Source organism: Lissotriton helveticus, chromosome 6 (genome assembly GCF_964261635.1).
Source record: "Lissotriton helveticus chromosome 6, aLisHel1.1, whole genome shotgun sequence".
Taxonomy (NCBI): domain Eukaryota; kingdom Metazoa; phylum Chordata; class Amphibia; order Caudata; family Salamandridae; genus Lissotriton; species Lissotriton helveticus.
Window position 1 is genome coordinate 1,819,933,361 of NC_136067.1, and position 23,180 is coordinate 1,819,956,540.

Consider the following 23,180-nt stretch of genomic DNA (forward strand, 5'->3'; position numbering starts at 1 on the left):
AAGGTGACACTATTGGTGTGTGTAAGATGGGGGATAGGATTGGGGAGGGAGTTGTCCTTTTCAGTATCTCCGACTGCGGCTATATTGTCATTACTGGCTACGCTTGCAGAATAGGAAGTTACTCCCATTATTGTATTCCGGTTATAGCTCGGTTATACATGGCATTCGGATGTCACGACTGACTTTTCCTGCGAATGTAGCAGAAACTACCATTTTCAGATTGCTGACGTTGGTGCCAGAATTCCTATGAAAATAAATGTTTAAATTGGTTGCATACGCTCAGTTGGTGCGTCAAATTTGTTGGTGAGGGTTGGCAAGGATTTGCATTCAATTTCATTCCGTGATATGCAGAGAATGTATGATGCAAGCTGCTGCTATTAAAGAAGATGCTTTCATGGCGGGAAAGCGTAGGATAAGGCTTCAAGGCTTGGAATAACAGGGTGCGTTGCGTGTAACCTGACCCATCAGGAATGCAGCTGCCACCCTCCGGCCTCTGCTCGCTCCCGAGAGCAAAACATCATGGGAGTGATACATTGGAAAGGAGGTGGGACATGCACCCGCCTTTGGCCATTCGCGTGCTTTCATTATTGAAAGACAAACACAAAGGCCAGTCCAATGTGGAAGGAGTCAGACCCACAGGGAGAAGTTTTGAGTGCTCACAAGAAGCCTCCCATAGAACAACGCATGTGCGCTGCACTAGGCTCGAACTAAAAAACTACCTTGTTTAAGTCTGAAGGGAACATGTAACAGGAGGAAAAATCGACTTTGTAAGTGCAACACTGAGCTTGCTCTCAGTGACAACTGTGGGGCATAAAGACTGAGCATCCCACATACAGAAAGAGGTTGAAATTTTGTTTTGTCTCCTTTCTTTTTGTCAGGCGTAACTACAGAACTTGTGGAGCTGAAGAAGCTCCAGAGAAAAGACTGTTCATGCCAGTTTGGAGAGGTCTTTAAGGTTTTCCCTGGGTGTCTTGAATTTCGTGATATGCAGTGCTTACATTTCTCCACATCATGATCGCCTGATAAGAAAAATGAAGTAGTCCACTCAATTTACCGCTCACCCTTCCACACCCTTCCACACTTAGAACAATTGTTAAATAAAGCGTTGCTAGCTCACAGACAAATATAATCACCAGGAGTTAGAGAAAACTACATGGAAAAAGAAAAAAGAAAACAAGTTACTTACCTGTAACTTCAGTTATCCAGTATTGGTATCTTTCATAGATTCACATGCCTGAATCATTCCCCGTCATCAAGGCGGGAGTCCCACAGTAAATAAAAAAGCAGTGCCAAAGCACTCTGTAGTAGTAGTAGGCCCTAGGCCTGAGGCCTAAATTATAGCAGCCTATCTACATCATTATGTCAAAAAGACCAAAGTCTTTGCTCCAACCAATCAGCTCACAGCACCCTCTAGAACCCTCTCTGCAGAGCCAGTTCTCCTCAGATTTTCGTAGCACAAGTGGGAACAAGTATCCCAACCTTAGAGAACTGCCTCTCCGGGGAGGAGGGTGGGTGCATGTGAGTCTATGAAAGATACCAATACTGGATAACTGAAGTTACAGGTAAGTAACTTGTTTTCTTATCCAGTATTGGGGTATCTTTCATAGATTCACATGCCTGAATCAGAATAGCAAGCAGTAAACCAGGCGAAGTCGGTTGCGGATGGTGGGAGACTTACTGTATTGCACCCCCATGAATGTACCGCTAACAACCAACAATAGCTTAGAGATTGATCTATTAACAACCTTATTGAAAAACCAACATAGAAGTAATGCAATTTCCTACAGGAAATGGAACATTAGTAGCATATAAACTTACTGTATGACAACATATGTCTGCATATTATACACAACAATTTGAACTTTATGTACTTTAAAGAAAGAAACTAACGGTTGTATCTGAATGTATTCCTATGGAAACAGGTGGCGTAACACAGCTTGGCCCACTGCCGCATCATTCTGATTTGCTGATTGTAGGCAGTAGTGTCTTGTAAACGTGTGGACATTCTTCCATGTCGCAGCACGGCAAATGTTCTCAAGCGTCACTCCTGCAAACAAAGCTGCAGACGCTGCCACAGCTCTTGTGGAATGAGATCGAACAGACCTTGTCAATGGTCAGTTAGCCTTGATGTGACAGAACTGGATGGCAGAGGCTATCCATCTGGAAATCGTAGCTTTTGTGACCGCTTTACCCAATGTAGTCTGGCCATAAGCCACAAATAATTGATCTGATTTTCTTACAGTCTTGGTTCTCTGGAGGTAGAACTTTAAGCATCGTTTGATGTCTAAAGAATGTAATGTTCTCTCCGCTGGGGTTGACGGATTTGGAAAGAAAACCCTCAGCTTGACTGGTTCATTTAGATGAAATTGAGAAGGCACCTTTGATATGAATGTTGGATTCGTCCGCAAAGTGACATAGTCTTGGGAAAAATGCATAAAGGGTTCCTTTATAGTGAATGCCTGAATTTCTCCCACTCTTCTGGCGGAAGTTAGGGCTAACAGCAAAGAAACCTTCCATGTCAAGAATTTTAGGTCAGCTTTATGAATGGGTTCGAACGGGTGCTTCATCAGCTGTGAGAGAACTGTATTGAGCTCCCATTCTGGTGGTGAAGGCTTTACTGGAGGATAAGACCAGAAAAGACCCCTCATGAATTGCTTAATGAGCGATGAAGAGTAGAGCAATTGAGTGTCAGCCATTTTCCTGTATCTGGATAAAGCCGCTAAGTGGACCTTTATTGAAGAAAAAGAAAGACCTGATTGCGCCAAATGCAATAAATAGGGTAGTATTTTTTCTGCTGGCGCCTTTATAGGATGTAAATTGTTTGAGATGCACCAAGCACAGAAGCGCTTCCATTTGAGACGATAGGTTTTTAATGTACTCTGGGCTCTTGCTTTCTTTAGAATGTCTCGGCAGTCCTGAGGAATTTGCAGATGCTGAAATTCTAGGAAATTAGGAGCCATGCATGCAATTTCAGCGACTGAGGGTCCGGGTGCAGTATCTGGCCGTCGTTGCGCGATAGTAACGTTGGGGTTACCAACAGCTTGATCGATGGCTCCTGTGAGAGAAGCATGAGCTCCTGAAACCAATACTGGCGAGGCCACCTGGGAGCAATTAGCAGAAGGCAGCAACTCTCCAATTTCATCTTGCGCACCACTCGTGGAATCAAAGGGATCGGAGGAAAGGCGTAAGCATAACTCCCTGACCATCGCATGGACAGGGCATTCCCCCTTGATCCCGGTTGAGGGTACCTGCTGGCGAAGTACCGGCATTTCTTGTTCTGTTGGGTTGCAAACAAATCCAACATCGGCTTGCCCCATCTCTGAAACACCTAGCTCAATTCGTTGTTGTTCAGTTCCCACTCGTGGCAATCTGACGAGAATCTGCTCAGTTTGTCTGCTAAGGTGTTGTACAGACCCCTGACGTGTTCTGCCTTGAGAGTTATGTTGTGAATCGTCAACCATTAGCAAATCAAAATGGAGAGAGAGGACCAGATAGGCTAGTCCGGATCCCCTGGTTTATATGCAGTAATATCAAGAAAGGACTAGCTTAGTTGTGTTGGCGAGACTCAGAGGGTACGTCTGTGGGCAAACCATTTGGTTTGGTCATGAAGCCCTCACCCACCAACCTAGTTGGTGGCATGCTTCATCATCGGGCCCACCACAGTGACACCGAATGTGTCCCGGGTGTGCTGCGACTCCAGATTACTGAGGAGCTGGTATACTTACTGAGTGTGCTGTGATAAGAGGGTGTGAACGTGATGTTAAAAGCTATGCAGGTAGTCCCAGTTCCCGAGGGTATAAGGATAATTTTAATGTCTGGGCCCCTGCTAGCAGATAAAAAGGCAAGTGGACGTTGTGGAGTGAATTATGAGCTCCTACGTCCACTTGCCTTTTTATCGGGAACTGGGACTACCTGTATAGCTTTTAACATCACGTTCACACCCACTTATCACAGCACACTCAGTAAGTATACCAGCTCCTCAGTAATCTGGAGTCGCAGCACACCCGGGACACATTCGGTGTCACTGTGGTGGGCCCGATGATGAAGCATGCCACCAACTAGGTTGGTGGGTGAGGGCTTCATGACCAAACCAAATGGTTTGCCCACAGACGTACCCTCTGAGTCTCGCCAACACAACTAAGCTAGTCCTTTCTTGATATTACTGCAATCGTCAACCATTGCCATAACTCGGGCTTCCCTGGACAATGTTGCTGACCTCGTTCCCCCTTGCTTGTTTATATAAAACATGCTGGTAGTGTTGTCCGTTCTGACCAGAACTGAGGATCCTGTGATCCTGGGGAGAAACCCTTGAAGAGAAAGAAATATGGCCTTCAACTCTAGACTGTTGATGTGGCATTTTCTCTGCTGTTGAGACCATTTTCTCTGCACCTGTAAATCCTGGAGATGACCTCCCCAGCCCTCCATGGATGCATCTGTCGTCAGAATGAAATCCGGAGGGGCTTGCAAGAAAGTGAGTCCCATTTCCAGATTGCACAGCCTTGTCCACCATTGAAGGGCATGCACCATCCTGTCGGTGACTGTGATGATGTCCTCGAAAGAGCCTGTCGCCTTTTGCCATTGAAGATGTAGCTCTTCCTGTAAGGGTCGCATCTTTAGATGTGCTAATGGAATGAGGTGGATGGCCGACGAGCACATCCCCAGAAGTGACGCAAATAGGCGAACTGAAAGTGACTTTTTTCTTGACAGTTTTGTTGCCAAGGCTTGTAGTCGGAGTTGTCTCTCTCGAGACAAGAATGCCTTGCATTCTACTGTGTCTAGACAAGCTCCTAGGAACAACAGGTTCTGTTTCGGAACCAATTGAGATTTGCTCTTGTTGATTGTAAGGCCTAGCGATGCAAAGAGATTGCAGCATTTCGTAATGTCGGATTTTACATTGGCCTTCGATGGACCTTTGACTAGCCAGTCGTCCAAAAACGGGAAGACCTGCACCTTTGCTGATCGAAGAGCTGCTGCGACAGGAGCCAGACACTTGGGGCCGACCTGAGGCTAAATGGGAGGACCTTGAACTGATAATGGGCGCCAGCCACAGTGAAACGGAGGTATTTTCGATGTTTTGGGTGAATGGGGATGTGGAAGTATGCATCTTCCATGTCCAAGGAAGCCATGTAATCTCCCTTGTTGAGGCAGTTGAGAATGTCTGAGAGAGTGACCATTCGGAATCCCTGCTTCTTGAGATATCTGTTCAGATTGCGCAGGTCTAGGATCGGTCGCCATTTCCCTGATTTCTTTTTTATGAGGAAAAAACGGGAATAGAAACCTGTCCTTCTCTGATGAATGAATGAATGAATTGAATGAATTCGGATTTCTAGAGCGCGGGTAGCTGCCCTGAGGCGTCCAAGCGCTGAGAATATCGCTGAGGTTCGAGTTGGGAGGAAAGCAGATTCAGCTCCATAGTTATGTGGTAAACAGTAGCGTTTTCAGCTGTTTACGAAAGGAGAGAATGTCGGGGTTTGATCTAAGATGCTGAGGCAAGGCGTTCCATTTTTTTGCCACATTGTAGGAGAAGGAGCGGCCTCCGGACCTTGATTTCTTTATTTGCGGCACAATGGCTAGGTTTGCAGAGGTGGAGCGCAGCTGTCTAGTAGGTAGGTAGGGTGTGATGAGAGGGAGATTGATAACCGGGCCTCGAGACCAGAGGGTCTGGTGTGCGATGCAAAGTGATTTGAAATCCACTCTTTCCTTTACGGGAAACCAATGCAGTATCCTTAGTCCGGGTTTTACTGAGGATCTGCGGGGGATTTGTAAAAGTGTTCTGGCTGCGCAGTTCTGTATTAATTGTAGTTTGCGTAAAGTGATGGATTGGAACCTTCTCTACAGCGTTCTTGAGAAGCAATGCTTGGACCTCCTTGATCAGTAAGTGAAGACGAGGGGGTGTGGGGACCCCTGGGCGGAGTTGTTGGAGGTTTGGTAATGAACTCCAGGGTGTGACCATGTTGGACTAGGTCCAGCACCCACTGATCTGTTGTTATCTGATGCCATTGATGTTGGAAGGCAGATATCTTCGCGCCCACGAGAAAATAAGGGATTGAAGGTGGCGCCCAATTGATCTCACTGTTTCTTGTGATTGTCTCGCCCCTGATTGTTCGTTCGCCTTCTTCCTCCTTGGCGAGAGAAACCAGCCGATCCAGACTGGCGATACGAAGATTGATATTTCTGGCGGTACTGCTGTTGATATTGCCTGCCTTGCTGGTAATAATTTCCTCTGGACGAATAACCGCGTCCTCTCGCTCCTCTGAACAATCCTCTCTTGTACTGCAATGACCCCTGCGATTTTGCAGTATCCGTATCTGTTTTAATTGCTTGGAGAGCTTCGTCTACATGTTTCCCAAAGAGGGACTCTCCATCATAAGACATGTCCAGCACTTTCAATTGGACCTCTGTACGAAAGGTAGTGGCCTTCAACCACCCATGACGTCTCAAAACAGCTGCTCCTGCCAACTGTCTGAAATTTGATGGATTCCGCAGCTGCGCTCTCTCCTTCCATTAATATTTTTCGTGCTTCCTGCCTCTTATCTTCTGGAATGAGTTCCATGAAAACAGCCATTTCTGACCACATTTGGCGATCATAGCGCCCTATAATCGCCAAGGAATTTGCCGCTCTGATGGAGGCCGCAGCCATTGTGGAAAACTTTTTCCCAATAAGGTCTAAACGTCGCCCCTCTTTATCAGGTGGTGTAGAAATAGGGGTAGCCGGATTCTTCGACCTTTGTTGTGCAGCCTGAGAGATCACCGAATCCGGACGCGGATGACCAATAAGGCACGCTGGACTAGTGAGCGGGGCACGGTATTTCTTCTCAATTCTTGGCAACACAGCTGGCACCGAAGCAGGGTTTTTCATTACTTTGAGGCCCTCTTTCCAAATATAGTCAATGATAGGAATGGCTCGAGATACTTTCCTGGTTTCTTCCTTAAAATCATGAAGAAAACACTCCGTTTGCTCCACAGTCACCGGGAGTTTAAATCTGTTTGCTGCTCTCTGCATCAGATTGTGAAAGCCACCCACATCCTCAGGTGGAGAATCTGAAGGCTGAGGAGTCTGAGGGGATGGCATGGGAATAACAATCATCCCACGGGTCTGATGAAGGTACGTTAGGCAACTCCCCTTCCTCTACCTCCTCTTCTGAGGACGTGTCCGGGGCTTGTGGAGGCAACTCATGCTACGTAGGTTCCACAACTGGAGAAAGCCGTGGAACTTGAGATGGAGGAATAGAAGTAGTAGGCTGAGGCATATGTGGCGGAAAGCGTTGTTTGTAATCTGCCAGCATATCCTGTAAATCCTGAATCAGGGTAGGTGGTAAATGGGACTTCTGAGACCTTAGGCCGCCTCTGATGTTCCACAGAATGAGGCACTAAAATGTCCTCCTGATACTAATGTTCAGTATAAGTGTCGTCTTCATCATCATCTTGACACTTGATGACAAGATCAGATGGGTGACGCGCCACACCAAAAGCTCCTTCATTATCATCATCCTCAAAATCATCTTCTTCGTCATCCGAGTAGGATTCCAGAAGATGAGAGGGCATAAGTGGCGACATGTAAGAACCTTGTTGCCTCTTGTAAGAGATGAGTTGAAAGTTCTTCGTTGAAACTGGCGTACAAAACACCTGATTCCCAGCGATCGGCTTCACTAAAGCTGAATCCATAATTTTTGACGGCACCGGTGACAAAGGTGCAGCTGGCTGCTGAAAAGATGTCGTCGTCGATGGAATTGCCCTCGACGGGACCGTCGTCGATGGACTCGACGTCGACGGGACCATCGTCGATGGAACTACCGTCGATGGGACAATCGTCGACGGGCCGGTTGTCGACGGAACAGCTGTCGACGGGACAGCCGTTGACGGCTTCATCGTCGATACTTGTCTCGTCGACGGTGGCGTCGATGACTTTGTCGACGGGCTCTTTTGAGACGACGAAGACTTCGTTGACGCTGATGTCTTCGTCGACGAGTCTTCTACGAGAGTTCTTTTAGCCACAATACAAATCTTTGTAGACACAATAGGCGAAGTGACAGATGTAGTGGAGATCATAGTCGTAGATAAGGAAGTTGAAGTAGAAATAGTAGTCACTGGTGAGGAGACAGAAGAGCTCTTACTCACAGTTTTCTTAGAGGAATCGTTGGTGGCTGAGGCTCCAGAGACAGCATGTGGGGATCTCTGTGAAGAGCCTGAAGTAGAGTGGGAGGTTTTCGCATGTTTTCTCCCCTCACTTTTCTTATCCTCCTGAGACCTCGACCTCTTACTAGAAGTAGAGGCTTTGTCATCATCATCCGTGGAAGAGGATTTTAGCCACAAAAGGACTCTGGCCTCCCTATCCCTTAAGGTCTTCGAAGGGAAGGTGCGGCAGATCTTACAATTTTTTGCCTCATGTTTGGGATAAAGGCAATAAATACAGTCCTTGTGCTGGTCATCCACATGGACCCTTTTCTTCTCGCAGGTTCTGCAAGGTCTAAACAAGGCCTTCTTGTCAGACATCCTGAAGCTCTGAGGAAAAAACTGAGTCAAGACTCAGGGAAACTCCCTTCCACACGACGTGCAGTGAAAATCTAAGGAGAACGGGCTCTGCAGAGAGGGTTCTAGAGGGTGCTGTGAGCTGATTGGTTGGAGCAAAGACTTTGGTCTTTTTGACATAATGATGTAGATAGGCTACTATAATTTAGGCCTCAGGCCGAGTTCTAGGGCCTACTACTACTACAGAGTGCTTTGGCACTGCTTTTTTATTTACTGTGGGACTCCCGCCTTTACGACGGGGAATGATTCAGGCATGTGAATCTATGAAAGATACCCCAATACTGGATAAATGGGGATAGTTACTCTAAGAAATCAAGATCTTCAAACAGTTTATTTTATGTTTATTTTATGTAGAGCTGCTTTTAATCACTCCAACCATCTTACTTATCTAGAAAAGCATTTCTTGGGAAACTGACCAACAAACATGTACCAGAATAAAATGTCTATCCAGAACCAGCCCACCAACCAGTCCTATGATATCCTATTTCCAATTTGATCCAGAGCTTTCTTGCTTGGTACAGTCACTGGTGAATAATAATTAAAATACTAAATGACTACAGTAACAATTCAACATCCAAGACTATAATAGTAGATTAACAGTTCAATCTTGGGGTGCAAGAAAATGTGTTTGGTGGAAGAGGTACAGGTAAACAATGGTGAAAAGTAGACGCTCCCCGAAAAATGATTCATTAATTCTGAAACTAAATGCTTTATTAAAACCAGGAAGGTCATATTTATGTGTTCACACTATGCAGAATGTAGAAGGCTGACATGTCAATCACCACTTCAGTTTAAAGTGATCATGATAGTACTAACACACGATACATCGTAAGGTAAGCGTTTACTACACATTAATAAGAAATTGGCATGCATCCAATAAGGTCTAGTTTTCATGCTACCAGTACCACAAAGGTAGCAGGTGGTGGTGCGCACTTGTTCAGTTCATATGCATTTATCCTTAAATTCTGATCAAGAGACAGTGCACACAAGTTCAATAAATACAATGTTTGCACTACCCTTCTATGGCCTCAGTTGAGCAAGATATTTTATACATGTTCAGTGCACACGTTTATGACGTTCAGACAACGGTCTACTCCATCTTCTTTCACCGCAGTTGGAGGAAACATCAATTTACATATGAGATGTGATATTCAGATATTTCCACAAAAAATGAACTTCAAGAAGAGTGTACAACACAATGATAGATCCGAAGTTATAGAGCGATGACAGTAGGTACGGTGATAACGAACAAGTTACTTACCTTTGGCAATGTCTTATCTGATAGAGACACTATCGAGCCGCAGATTCCTTACCGTAAAATATTACCCAGGCATCAGAGTAAATCCGGAAATTTTGATGTGGCGTAGCTCGGCTCCACGTAGTGTCATCCACGCCAGAAGTGACGAGCGCGATACCTATATAGGCACCAACCCAGCATGTATTTCTGCACCAGAAGCACAGAGCCACACTGAGATGGAATGACTAGTGTGCCAAAATTAGGTCCTGAAGTATCTCTTCGCAGCTACCTGACAGTTATACAGAACTGGTACACCTCTAGCTAACATCTCACAGCTGTAACGCTGGTGGAGTGACCTCTTAAGCCCTCATGGGACTGCTTTTTAGCCATTGCGTAGCAGATTTTTATACAGAGGACAAGCCATCTGGAGATGGTTCTCTTGTGAACAGCCTTGCCGTTCTTTGCACCTGTAAAACACACAGAGTTGATTGTCCACCCGGAAGGCTTTGGTAGGATCAATAAAAAATGACAGCCCTCTTTTTGGGTACAGACGGTAGAGTCTCTCCTCCTCCTTGGTAGGATGAGTGGAGGGGGAGAAAGTAGGCAGTGTGATGTTCTGCCTGCCATGAAAAAGAGTAACCACCTTCGTTAGAAAGGAGGCACAGACCTTAAGGACCAGTTTATCTGGGAAAAAGGTTCTATATTTGGGATGAACCCAAAGGGCCTGCCACTCACTAATCCTCTCGGTAGATATAATTGCCGCAAGCAAGATGGTTTTTATGGTCAGAAGTCTGACAGGGCAGCTGTGCATCAGCTCAAATGGTGAGCAAATGAGAAAGGTTAGGACTAAATTAAGATCCCATGTGGGCATAACGAAGGGTGTAGAAGGAGCATGCTGAAAATCTTTTAGAAAATGAGTCGCAACAGGTGACTTAAACAGGGAAGGTTGGTCCAACAACCTAAAATGGTGGAAAGGTACTCTTTAACTGTGCCCAAAGCAAGGCCTTGCCAAGGGATAAGTTAAACAAAAGAATTTCAGACAAAGGTGCAGACAGAGGATTAACAGATTTCGCAGCACACCAAGCCACAAGTTTATCCAATTGGCAGACATAAATAGTTTTCATGAAGGGACGCCTGGCTGCCAAGATGACATCACACACTTCGTAAGGGAGATCAATCATCCTCAACTGTTGCCACTCAATTTCCAAGCATGCAGATGACGAGTGTGCAGTCTAAGGTGCAGGACCCTGCCCTGTTGCTGCAACAGAAGATACTCCCGAAGGGGCAGCCTGATCGAAGGACAGATGATCATGCTTAGGATTTCAGGATGCCAGACTCCCATTTCTCATTCCGGGGCCACTAAGATAATTTAGGCTCCTTTGTTCTTGATCTTCTTGAGAACTCTGGACAGTAGTGGTATCAGTGGAAAGGTGTATAGGAGTCCTGAGCTCCACTCCAGCCGAAATGTGTCTCCGTGCGAGAGCCGCTTTTGAAACTCCAGCGTGCAGAAGTGCTGACACTTCTCGTTCTACACGGAGGTGAATAGAACTAACCAAGGTTCTCCCAAATCTATGAAGAGACCTTGTGCCACCTCCAGATGAAGACGCCATTCATGATGTTATATTGATTTTTCAAATAGCACACTAACTACATGAGAGAGTATTAGGTTAATGTGCTCTGGCATTCAGCAAGCACGTCAGATGTTGAACAACCAGGAATATGTCCTCTTGACGCAGAGTCCACGACCCAACGCCGCCCTGCTTGTTGCAATACTACAGGGCGACGGAGTTGTCCGTGAACACCTGAACCAGCCTTCCCTTGATGGAAGGAAGAAAGCCTTTAAATGCAGGACGATTTGCTCTTAGTTCCAAATGGTTGAGGTTAAGCTGAAACTCCGCCGGAGACCAGAGTCTTCTGATCTTTATCTCTCCCAGATAGCAGCCCCAATCCAGAAGTGATGTATCTGTCACTACCCTGAGCTCTGGGGAAGAGAGAGGGGACTGCGGTTGACCTAATCGTGGTCCAAAAGCCACCACTGTAAATCCTTTGCAGTTCCCTCCAATATCTGAACCAGGTCAGTGAGATTCCCCTGATGCTGTGCCCACTGGGACTTCAGATCCCACTGCAGGGCAAGTATATGCCAATGTTTATGTTTTACCAGCAGGATGCAGGAGGCCATGAGAACCAGCAGCCTCAGAGTGAGCCTCACCATGATCCAGGATATAAGCTGAAGCATCAGAATCATATCCTGAGTGTCCTGGACTTGCTGTTACGGAAGATAAGGCTAAAACTGCACTGTATCTATAATAGCTCTGACGTCTAAGGAGTAGTCAGGCGTGACTTCGGCACGTTGACAGTAAACCCCAGTGAATGCAGAAGGGCAGCCTTAGTCTGGAGGTAAGAGAAGACTATCTGGGGCAAGCCTGCTTTCAAAAGCCAGTCGCCAAGGTAGGGCAAACTTAGAACCCTGACCTCCGTAGAAAAACTGCAACCACTGCCATCACTTTTGTGAACTCCTGAGCGGCAGTGGTAAGGCCAAAGAGGAGCACAGCGAACTAGTAATGCTCTTGCCCTACCGTGAACCACATTTAGAGCATGTGGGCTGGCAGGGTGGGGATATGAAGTAGGCGTCCTGCATGTCCAGCACTACCATCCAGTCCCCAGGGTCGATGATAGACAGAAACTAAAGGGCAATAGAGCTTTATCTCCAATTCAGGCCGTGTGGGCCTGGTTGGAGCCCAAACTGGTGCCGAGCAACACCGTTCTGGCTCTGTATCAGAGTCAGAAATCACCATGGGATCAACGTCAACTGTATCTGGAACGGCACCATTAGATTGGTCCCTGGAGGAGGTCGCTAAGTCATGGCAATGTCCAATCTGGATCTAACAACAGATTCTGAGGGCCAGACTGAAGCCGAGGTCTGACCCGCCAGCAGAGCCCCAGTTAGAAAGCCTTCTGAAGCCATGGGGCCCTAAAGCATTTGAGAGGGGATTGACCCCCAAAATTGAATCTCATGGCCTCATAAAATTCTTGTAGTTTGGCAGGGGTCCCTCTGGTTCTAGGAAACTCGCGGAAGCGCGGAGCAGACCAAGCGCCACAGAAAACTCAATAACGTTTGTTTACAAAGTTGTGAAGTAACTTAGGGAAAGAAAAGTAAAGATCTATGATAAACAGATATAAGGGCAAAATGGGGGCCATATATTGTAATATTTGCAAGGAATAATTACAGAACATGGCCAAAATTAGCAATGAATCAAAGAGATTTCAATCTTTTCAAATCACTAACATGAACAGTAGGCCATCATTTCTACTGTACCTTTCTTTAAATCCTCTTTGTTCGGCACTGATCCTTGAAATACATGGTAAGACAGAAGCTTCTGGACTGCATCATTCAGTGAACTGAACTTCTTTTTATCTGGCACTTCAACACAAGCTTGGTCTCTATTTAGCTGCTGCAGACTACTAAAACGAAAACAATATATTTTCATGAACCACAGAGAGAATAAATTGTCCTTACCAGTAAAACTTTATGTTAAAATTAAAATGTGTTGATAACCATTTAAAATGGGTAAAAGGAAAACTCACAGTGCTCTCTTTGTTAGTTGTTTAGCAGCAGGTCTCTTGATTCCCCCTGTATGTCCATCCACCTATGCCATAAAAACAATTGCAGTGCCATAATTAATGCTTAGCTAACAATAATAAGCATTATGCAGGTTGACGTAAAGGAAGAAACTACTATTTAATAAAGTTACATCTAACATAAGAAGTTCTTATAGATTAATCATTCTTACGGCCTTATGCATGTCTTGTTTGATCTAGTACCCTACAAGCTGTTTACAAATACACCAGTTCATCTTGGTAATGCTATAATACGTTTTTACTTCCTAATGTAAATTTAATATTGTTTGGGTCAGTAATAGATTGATCATCCAGTGAGAAACACAGTTGTTTGCACAATGCGTAGTCTTGATTTGCGTAGTCTTGGTTTGTTCAACAAAAAATATACAGCTCTGTTGAACAATACTCCATCTTTATTTTATCCAGTCAAGAAATATGTTCAACTGTAAAACACTCTGTTTATAATCTGCTTATGCTTTATCAAGGATGTAAGGAACTAGGGACCCGATTAAGAGTTTGGTATACGCTTGGTGTATCACAATTGTGACACATATCCCGTACACCTTATCAGAAGCGCATTAAGATATAACACGTCATCATTGTGACAGAGCATTTTGTTGGGAAAAACTCTAAATCAGGCTCCAAGAAGTGAAATAAAAATGATATAAGAAATTTGTAAGATTGAAGTGCCTGCCAAAGCTTTACCCAAAAGTGATCTGAGTGACTAGACCCACATTTTAATTTTTTTAACACAAACCTTTTTGCAATTTTCACAGTATTTTACATCCCTCATATGGAATTTGAAGGCAAGACATTAAATAGCATATAGAAAGGCATTGCAAGGAAAGTTGGTCTGATCAGATATGTTATGTAGGAAATTTGAAGTACGGTGCATTATGGAGGAAGCAAACAGTTTGAACAATATCCCACCCCCAACAAACTAACTGCGTGACCTGATGTTGAGATCATATGTATGCAGTGGCCCATATTAAGTGTATAAAGCTTTACAGGGGCTTTGAATTGTTGTGTAGCATTTTAGAATTCAAGCGTAATTTACCGATTCATGCCCTTATATAGCTATAATTCACATTGCCCTTATATAGGCTTAGAAATCATACCCATATTTAGACATAACCCATCCAGTCCAAATACAGGCATGGCTACTTCCACTAGTTCCAAAAAGCCACAACGATTTCTTGGAAAACTTGGCTTCAGCAGTCAGGGACATCCCCTTACTTGAATATTGATTTGTCCTAGAAATCATGGCGTTTTCAAAGAACTACCATTATCTTGGGGTTCTTTGATGATGTGATTATGTCAGATTTTACGTCAAACCAGGCACCTTCAAGGTATAAATATGCCTACACTTGCCCTAGCAAACACGCGGTGGTTCCGAGCAGCTCGACTATCTACTTGCCCAACGCAGCTCGCTACAGCAAGTGCCGAAGGAAGCCGACCTCCAGCTGACGCACTGACAGAGAGGCTGCCTTTCTCACGCTGAGATTCCAGCTCCAGTGTTTCCAAGCTCCCCTTGCGGGGTGTTGGGAAATCGAGTCCCGAGACAGATATACCAGACCTCCTTCATTCTAAAACCAAGGTCTGATTAGACCCTAAGAGAAATCTTGGTTAGATTCTTCGCAAAGAACAACTAAACCTCACTTCTTCCCTCGTACTAGACTTAGTTTAGGTACATTGGGGTAGGAATATTTTAGAAGCACCAGTTAAGTACTTTTTAGCCTTCGTTATTTATGTATGTATTTATCTATGGTCTAGGAACCATACAATGATTTTACAGTATTATTTTATAATGTCAAGGTATTTGTCAAGGTATTGGGAATATAGGAACTACACTACATGGCACCCAACGTTTGGTAAGGCACTAATTTAACGCTAGATACTAGAGTAACTCAGTCGTGCTTTTCACAGAGACCTCCTTTTCCCGTAAAATGCTCCAATAGTCGTCTGGAGTGGGTAAAATGATATGTATTAGTTTTTTGGTTTGATTCAACGTTGAAAGATACAGTGTTCCAAAATATTGTGCACCTCATCTTTGTTTCCTTGAAACTTTCTCTACAAACTTTCAGTCAAAAAATGAGTGACGACCGGGTTTTAACATTACCGGTTTCCAAGCAACCGACCCGGATGCTATAATCATCCCGGAAAACTTAAGGAAAACCATTGTTTTAAAACTTATAACAAATGGCCTATCACCAAGAGGTGGTAGAGTAATTTTTGTCATAGAGGCACACGAACATCGGCAGACAGAGGTATTCTATTCATGGATAGTCTTCCCTGAAGCAGATGCAGTATCGCATGTGTTTCACTTCTACAAAGTAGAGGATCATCCAACGGAACACGTTCCTTTCGAGGACATTGAAATTCCATTAACTTACCAAGAGCATCAGCTCTGGTTTAAAGGCGCCCTACAACATCAAAATCACATTACCAGGCTCAGTCCAATAGGTAGACCAGGAGCAACGTGGCCGGTACTAGCCATCTATACACCACATCCTGCCATTGAAGAAATGACAGGGGCATAACTATTAGTTCAGCTAAAACAACTAATAAAAATACATAGACAATTGGTTCAATATGTCATGCGGACTCTAACAGTCCAACCTCCTATAAGGATTCCACAACAAACCCCTCACCAGGGGAACACAAATAAAATTACACCACAGACTATACAATCAGCCATTGGGAAATTACCCGCAAAAAGGGAACAAATTCCATTCTGGATAGCTAAAAAAATTACTCAAATCGAGGCAGTATTTCCTGACAGTACACCTCATGAGAAACACAGAATTTTAACAATCTGTTTACCAATGGGGATCGCAGCACACCTGGAGGACTGCGACACTTGGGGTACAGTCTTTGCTGCAATCAAAACAAAAACACATGGTGTTCCGTCTTTGGCGGTGATACCAGATGTCCTGAAACAGATTCAAAATGAATACGGGGCAGAGTCTGCTTTAAATCTGGGTATGAAATTACTGAAAGATTTCAAACAGGTCTCAGCTATAAAATTAGCTAATATTAAAGGTGAAGCAGCATCCGTGGCAATCCGCCAAAAAATAAGGGAAATTGATATAACTGAGCAACCATATGAACTGGCCAGAATAATTGAAAAATCCTATGAAGAACTAGGTAGAGATAGTTTGGGTGGGAAACCAGTTAAACCCCAACTAACCGAAAATTCTGAAAAGGTCTTTATTAAAAACACCCTCACTACTCCTAAAAAGAAGTGGGAAAATACTAAATAAACTTCTAATGAGAAGCGTTCTCAGTCCCGAGGAAGGTCTCCTCAAAAGGAGCCCTCTGAAAAGAGGTATAACGTCAGGAACAGGGATAATTTGAGAAAACCTGATAGATATCAAGATACTGATACACGTTCCTCTCGTACCTTTCAGACTTCCTCACAGCAATTGGAAAGAAGAGGATGGTCAGAACACAAGGAAGAACGTGTGAAGTCCAAAGAAGATCAACACTGTCCAAAAAATAGGAAAACCCAATTCACCAAAAAGAAGGTAGCAGGTCTAAAAATCAGACATGCCGAGGATCTTGAGGACACAACTCAAGAAAAGGGAGTGGGCCCAGACAATGCTGGACAGCGCAGCAGAAGTCACCATAGCTCACAACATAGTGGACTTGAATGAGTACATTCAAGTTGAAACAGGTGACACCAGGGTTAGCGTACCCCATAAGTTATATGAAGTAACACTCCGGATGGAGGGGGACATAACTAGAAAAAAAAAGAGCACTCTTTTGGGGAAAGCTCTCTAAGGGTTATAACATTCTTCTAGCTGAAAAAGACTGTCCACCAAAATTTGTCAGGGAATGCCCACATGGCGAAGACATCATTATGCCAGCCTTCTCCAATCATATTCCAATTCACTTAAAATACACCTATGCCAGAAAATGGGCTGTAGCCCAGGCTTCAGCATAATATAAAAATCGTGTAGGATGGGATGAGGATTCTCCTCACCACAAAATCCAGTTAAAATTACAACAAACTGCACAGAGGCAGTATCCAGTTAAGCAAGAAGCTAAAAAACAGGTCAAGGTGATATTAGATCAAGTTGAATACCAAGGGGTGATTGAAACATGCACCTCGTCAATGAACAATCCTTTGTTTCCTGTCTCAAAACCAGACAATACATATCGTCTAGTTTTGGACTACAGACATTTAAACTCTTGTTGCAAAACATTTGCAGTACAAAATGCATACAGTGCAGCACTGATGAATAACATTGTGCGCAAAAAATATAAAACTACATTAGATATTTCTAACGGTTTCTTCTGTCAAAACATTGCACCTGAAAGCAGGAACCTGACCTCTTTCTCAATTAAGGGGCCACATCGTCACTTCTGTCGTCTCCCCAGGGATTCAAGAATAGTCCAGGGTTATTTTCAGCCAGAGTAACAGAGTTACTACAAACGTATGATGATGAGGCATTATCTTATGTCGATGACATCTATCTAACAGACGATGACTTGGACCGGCACTTGAACAGAGTGAATACCATTATACGTTGATTCGCCTCTGAAGGGTACAAATTCAACTTTAAGAAATCACGTATTGCCCACCTCAATGTCCTTGATCTGGGATACGAGTTATCAAGTGAAGGCAAAAGCCTGGTAGACAACTTCTTTAAAAAAGTGTGTGCTGCTCCAACCTCCAAAAACGCTGAAAAACTTACAGTCAATTCTAGGTTTCCTGAATTTCGGAAGAACATACATTCTAAATTACGCAGAAAGGGTTAAACCTCTCTATGAATTAATCAAACCTGATTTTAAAACTACGAATTGGACTCAAAAACACACAGAAATTTTGCGTTCAGTGCAAACAGACATGTTAGCAACTTCACATTTACAGACACGCGTGAACGTACGCAACCTTGGAATCAGAATAATCCCAGGAAGATGCGGATTTACGTACTTAACCTTTAACAATCAAGCATAAGTTGCTTTGGGAACAAGTAGTTCAATTACAGAAAGAACTACAAAAGACTCACGTGATCCATACACTGAGTCATTAGCGTGATGGCGTTCACGTTGCAGGGAATTCATTGGCTGATGAAACCGCAAAGGCAGCTGTGCAAACAGCTTCCGTAGCTCCAATCACTCGTTCGAAAACAAAAATACACAGCGAAATAATGCAGGCTGTCGCCGCTTCCAATAAAGACAGCGGTAAAATATTACCAAAAGGCTTTCCACTCAAATACTCATATATAACTGATGTAAATAATGTTCCTTTTGCTCGAATCCCTGGAGTAGGGGATAGAGTAATTCCAAACATGGAACATAGATTAGGACTAATTTTAGCAGCACATGAAGGGCTTGCCTCTGCACATGCAGGTGTTTCCGCCACAGTGTCATTATTAAAACAAAGATACTGGTGGCCGCGCATGAGGAAACAGACCAGAAACTATGTTTTGGAATGTGAAATCTGCAAGAAAATAAAGGTTTCAACAGCCCGACGCATACGCCCCTTTTAATTTCAGATAAACCATTAGCATGTGTTTACCTGGACCATTGTGGTCCCTTACAGAGGGATGGTAACTACAAATATATCATGGTCGCAGTGGATTCATGCTCAAGATTCATTTGGATGTGACCTCAGCACTCGGCTGATGCCCGAACTGTTATAAAAGATTTGCGAGTCTTTATAGGCACATACGCAGTCGGCACGCTACATTCTGACCAGGGTCCTGCGTTTAGCTCCAAAGCTTACAAGGATGTCATGGCCAATGTTATGTTATGTTATAACGAGTTTTATTAAGCGCTCAGCTACTCGGACCGAGTGTCCCGGCGCTGTCAGACCCAACACAACACAACCATCACGACCGAGGGGAGTTAATTGCAGAACAACCATGTCTTCAGCTCCTTCCTGAAGGATAAAAGGGTCCCGCATTTCCTAAGTGACAATGGCAGTGCATTCCAGGCTCGGGGAGCAAGATAACCAAAAGAGCGGCCCCAAATGCGAGCGCGCATGACTGCCGGGATAGTGGCCAGTGAAAGGGACGCAGAGCGAAGTGCTCTGGATGGAATATAAAGTCCCAACCGCTTCCTTAGATAGCCTGCACCAGAGCCATGAAGTGCCTTAAATGCCACGGTCAACGTCTTAAACTCGATGCGTTTCCGTATAGGAAGCCAGTGGAGGAATTTCAGCAGGCCCGCAGCATGGGACCTCCTGCCAAGGCCGAAGATGGCACGAGCAGCCGAGTTCTGCACCACCTGCAGACGTGCAAGAAGATAATCAGGGAGGCCGAGGTAGAGTACATTAGCGTAATCAAGCCTCGATCCCACCAACGCCTGCACTGTACTTTTCCTGTGGGCAATGGACAGAAAAGGAAGGAATTTCCTGAGCATTCTCAGTATCCTGAAACATTGACCCACCAGGCCCAGGATATGCGGTTTAAGGGACAAATCAGTGCCCATCTTGACTCCCAGGTTCTTTGCCATCCCCGTCTCCACAGAGGGGGGGTGGATGTCAGCCGGCCACCAGGACTTCCAACATGGGTCAGGAGGGCACCCAAAAAAAAGGACCTCAGATTTATCTGGGTTGCATTTCAGCTGGTTTATATGAAACCAGCCGAACACAGCACTCAGGCAGTTCTTAATCAGCTCTCCATCAAAGACCCTATTCTTGCCACAGGTGAAAAGAAGCTGGGTGTCATCAGCGTAAGAGACGATCTGGGCACCACACGCCTCGGCCAGCACCGCCAAAGGGGACATATAAATGTTAAAAAGGGTGGGACTCCAACCTCCAGTGGCGGTACTGCGGCCGAATAAGGCGGGCCCAGACCGTCTGTTGACGATTCGAGAGAAAAGACTCAAACCATCTGAACACCGTTCCCCCTAACCCAATCTCCAAGAGTCTAGCCAAGAGGCGTTCATGAGGAACGGTGTCAAAGACCGCCGACAGATCTAATAACACCAGCAGTGCTTTTCCTCCCTTATCCTGAACTTCCTTGATCGCTTCCGACACTTCTAGCAGTGCCGTCTCCGTGCTCATGTTAGCACGAAAGCCGGACTGGGTGGAGTGGAGGATGCCGTGGGACTCCAGAAAGTCCGCCAGGACCCCCTGTACATGCTTCTCGGTCACCTTGGCTAAAACCGGAAGCAGCGAAATGGGACGATAATTAGCATGGATGGCTGGATCTAGTGCTGGCTTCTTTAAAAGGGGAAGGACCAGGGCTTCCTTCCATGATGGAGGCACAACTCCTGTCGCAAGAGAGAGATTCACAATTTGATTGACCATAGGATTAATCACGTGTGCCAGTTTGGCGAGGTGCTTGGCCGGACAGGGATCAAGAGGTGATCCCGATCGCATCTTGGATAGAATCTCGAGCGAGTCTTGTAATACAATAGGAGGGAAATCAGCAAGCAAGGGCTGCCCTAGCACCGGTTGGGAAACGGACAAAGCCGAGATGGAAGATGCTGCCCCGGCACCAGGAGGGAAAGTAGCCTGGATACTGATGATTTTATTAGCGAAAAATCTTGCTAATTGAGTAACCCAGGACTTCGAAAAGGAACGTTTAGGAGTGATCGAGGCTAGAGAGGAAAATTCTTTTACAATCAAGAAAATCTCTTTGCTGGTATTAGAAGCGTCCTCGATCCTCCTGGCAAAGTATGCTTTCTTTTCCACAAAGATTGCCTTGTGATAGCCCTTGACGCATTGCCTATAAACTCCTTGAGGGGCTCATCATAATTTGAGCGCCAAGCTCATTCGGCCTTCTTGCAAAGCCTACGGCTAGCATTAAGCAAGGGCGTGAACCAAGGTGCCGAGGAGCGCTGAGAGTTCCGGAGCATCCGCTGAGGAGGGGCCAGCTCCTTGAAGCACTGCCCTAGCCATGTTTGAAAAAAATCCAAGTCCTGCTCCAATACGCCTGAGGACTGACACGGGTGGGTCAGTAAATACTGCCTGACCATATCAGGGGAGACTTGATGAAAAGCACACGAAGGCGGGGGAATAGGACCGGTCCCTCTTGACAAAAGGCTTGATTTAAATTGAATGTCAAAATCGACCAAGAAATGGTCAGACCAGAGTATAGGTCGAGGAAGCGCAACTAAAATAGGAGTTGTGGAAAAAATCTGATCAAGCATATGCCCCTTGATGTGGGTAGGGGAGGCCACATAAGGTAGCAAGCCAAGAGTTTAGTAGTGTCTAACAACTTGATGGTGTCGGGTGCATCAGGCAAGTCCATGTGGATATTAAAATCACCTAGAAGTATGCAGTGCCTGAACTGCACACTCACATACGCAGTCGGCACGCTACATTCTGACCAGGGTCCTGCGTTTAGCTCCAAAGCTTACAAGGAGGTCATGGCCAATCTGGGTGTGGCATTGCAGTATTCGAGTCCATTCCCTGCTGAGGGAAATTCTGTAGTGGAGAGAAAAAGCCAGGACATAAAGCAATCTATAACAGCTAGGTTATTATAGGCTCGGGTGATCTAATAAGTGTCCAACGTAGTCTAAACAATCTGCCAAGAAGTTCTCTGGGAGGAATCACTCCATATGAAATCCTTTTTGGTACTAGAATGCTTGTCGAGGACCTAGATCGTCACACTTCAGTGGTGGAACAAAAACCCTTTGATATCAAAGAATGTTTGGCTGTTTTGCAGGACTTAAACGAGAAAAGGAGAAGTCAAAGCAACACAATACAGAAGCCAACGACCACTGAAGGAGAACCACCCGTCCCATCAAGGCCTGTCTGGATTCCAAAGATTGGGGATCTAGTCAGAGAAAAGATCGCGGATAAGAAGGAATTTGGGCCTTCTTAGTGACAATCAGTACCTGTACTAGCAATCCATGGATCGAGAACAGTGTTGCTGCAGCCCCTTACTGGAAGAAAGGAGAACAGGTTCATATCTATCGACCTGGTCAAACCACATCATGTGGCCAATCATGAGTAGTAATCTACATGGACTCCAAAGATGTAGCAGACGACCAAATCTGGCTACTATCCAAGAGATTCAAACTGAAACAGAAAACCAGTACCTGTGCTAGCAATCCACGGATCAAGAACATTGTTACTGCCGCCCCTTGCTGGAAGAAAGGAGAACAGGTTTGTAACCATCGACCTGGTAAAACCACATCATGTGGCTGATAATAAGTAGTAGGCCCAGTGGACTCCAAAGCTGTAGCAGAAGGCCAAATCTTGCTACTATCCAAGAGGTTCAAACTTAAAGACTCATCACCTTTGAAGAATCTGCAGTAAGAAAAGAAGGACTAAGCAATAAAGCAATGGAATGTGTACCTCTTGAGACCCAAATAACAGTTTGTCAAGACACTCCTGTCTACAATGATGTAGCATTGGACTATACTAATATGACAAAGGATCCGGTAGCCCCAGTGATTTCAAAAATCCTGATACAATTCCAACAATTGACAGAACTGCCTCTGGCTATTTCATCAACTTTGATACGTTTTCTGAGGATCCCAGTGAGCCTGAAATGACGTCAGCAAATAAAACTTTTAAAGATCAAGTAACAGAACTCTTTCAGCAACTTGAAAAAACGTATCTGGTTTCACCATGGGTTGAACTTTGGATTGTGCTTGGCGTACTTTTCCTCCTACTTTGGTTAATCATGGTATTAACTTTGGGAATGCTGATAAATGGAAGATATAGTAAAATGGACACAGCAAGTAAGAACATCAACTTGCTCCTCCAGCCACACAAATCATCCCATCGTGAACAAAGAGACTTGATATCAGTGAACATCACAGCAGTTCCCATACCTGGTGGTATAGTATGGGACAGAACTGATTATGACAGTTATGGTCCAGCAGA

At 44.8% G+C, this 23,180-nt stretch overlaps 1 protein-coding gene across 4 annotated transcripts in view; it reads right to left on the reverse strand.

Annotated features, from left to right (window-relative positions):
- BICRAL (BICRA like chromatin remodeling complex associated protein) overlaps positions 1-23,180 on the reverse strand; it is an 883,634-nt gene that overhangs the window by 289,746 nt on the left and 570,708 nt on the right. For 2 of the 4 annotated variants that reach the window (XM_078649712.1, XM_078649711.1), the window contains 2 exons: positions 13,352-13,413; positions 13,083-13,225 (listed from right to left, as the gene is read on the reverse strand). In XM_078649712.1, coding sequence (XP_078505838.1) covers positions 13,083-13,225; positions 13,352-13,413 — 205 coding nt within the window. Of the gene's footprint in view, positions 1-13,082; positions 13,229-13,351; positions 13,414-23,180 lie in introns of all 4 variants that reach the window. The other 2 variants (XM_078649709.1, XM_078649710.1) reach the window with 1 other exon arrangement.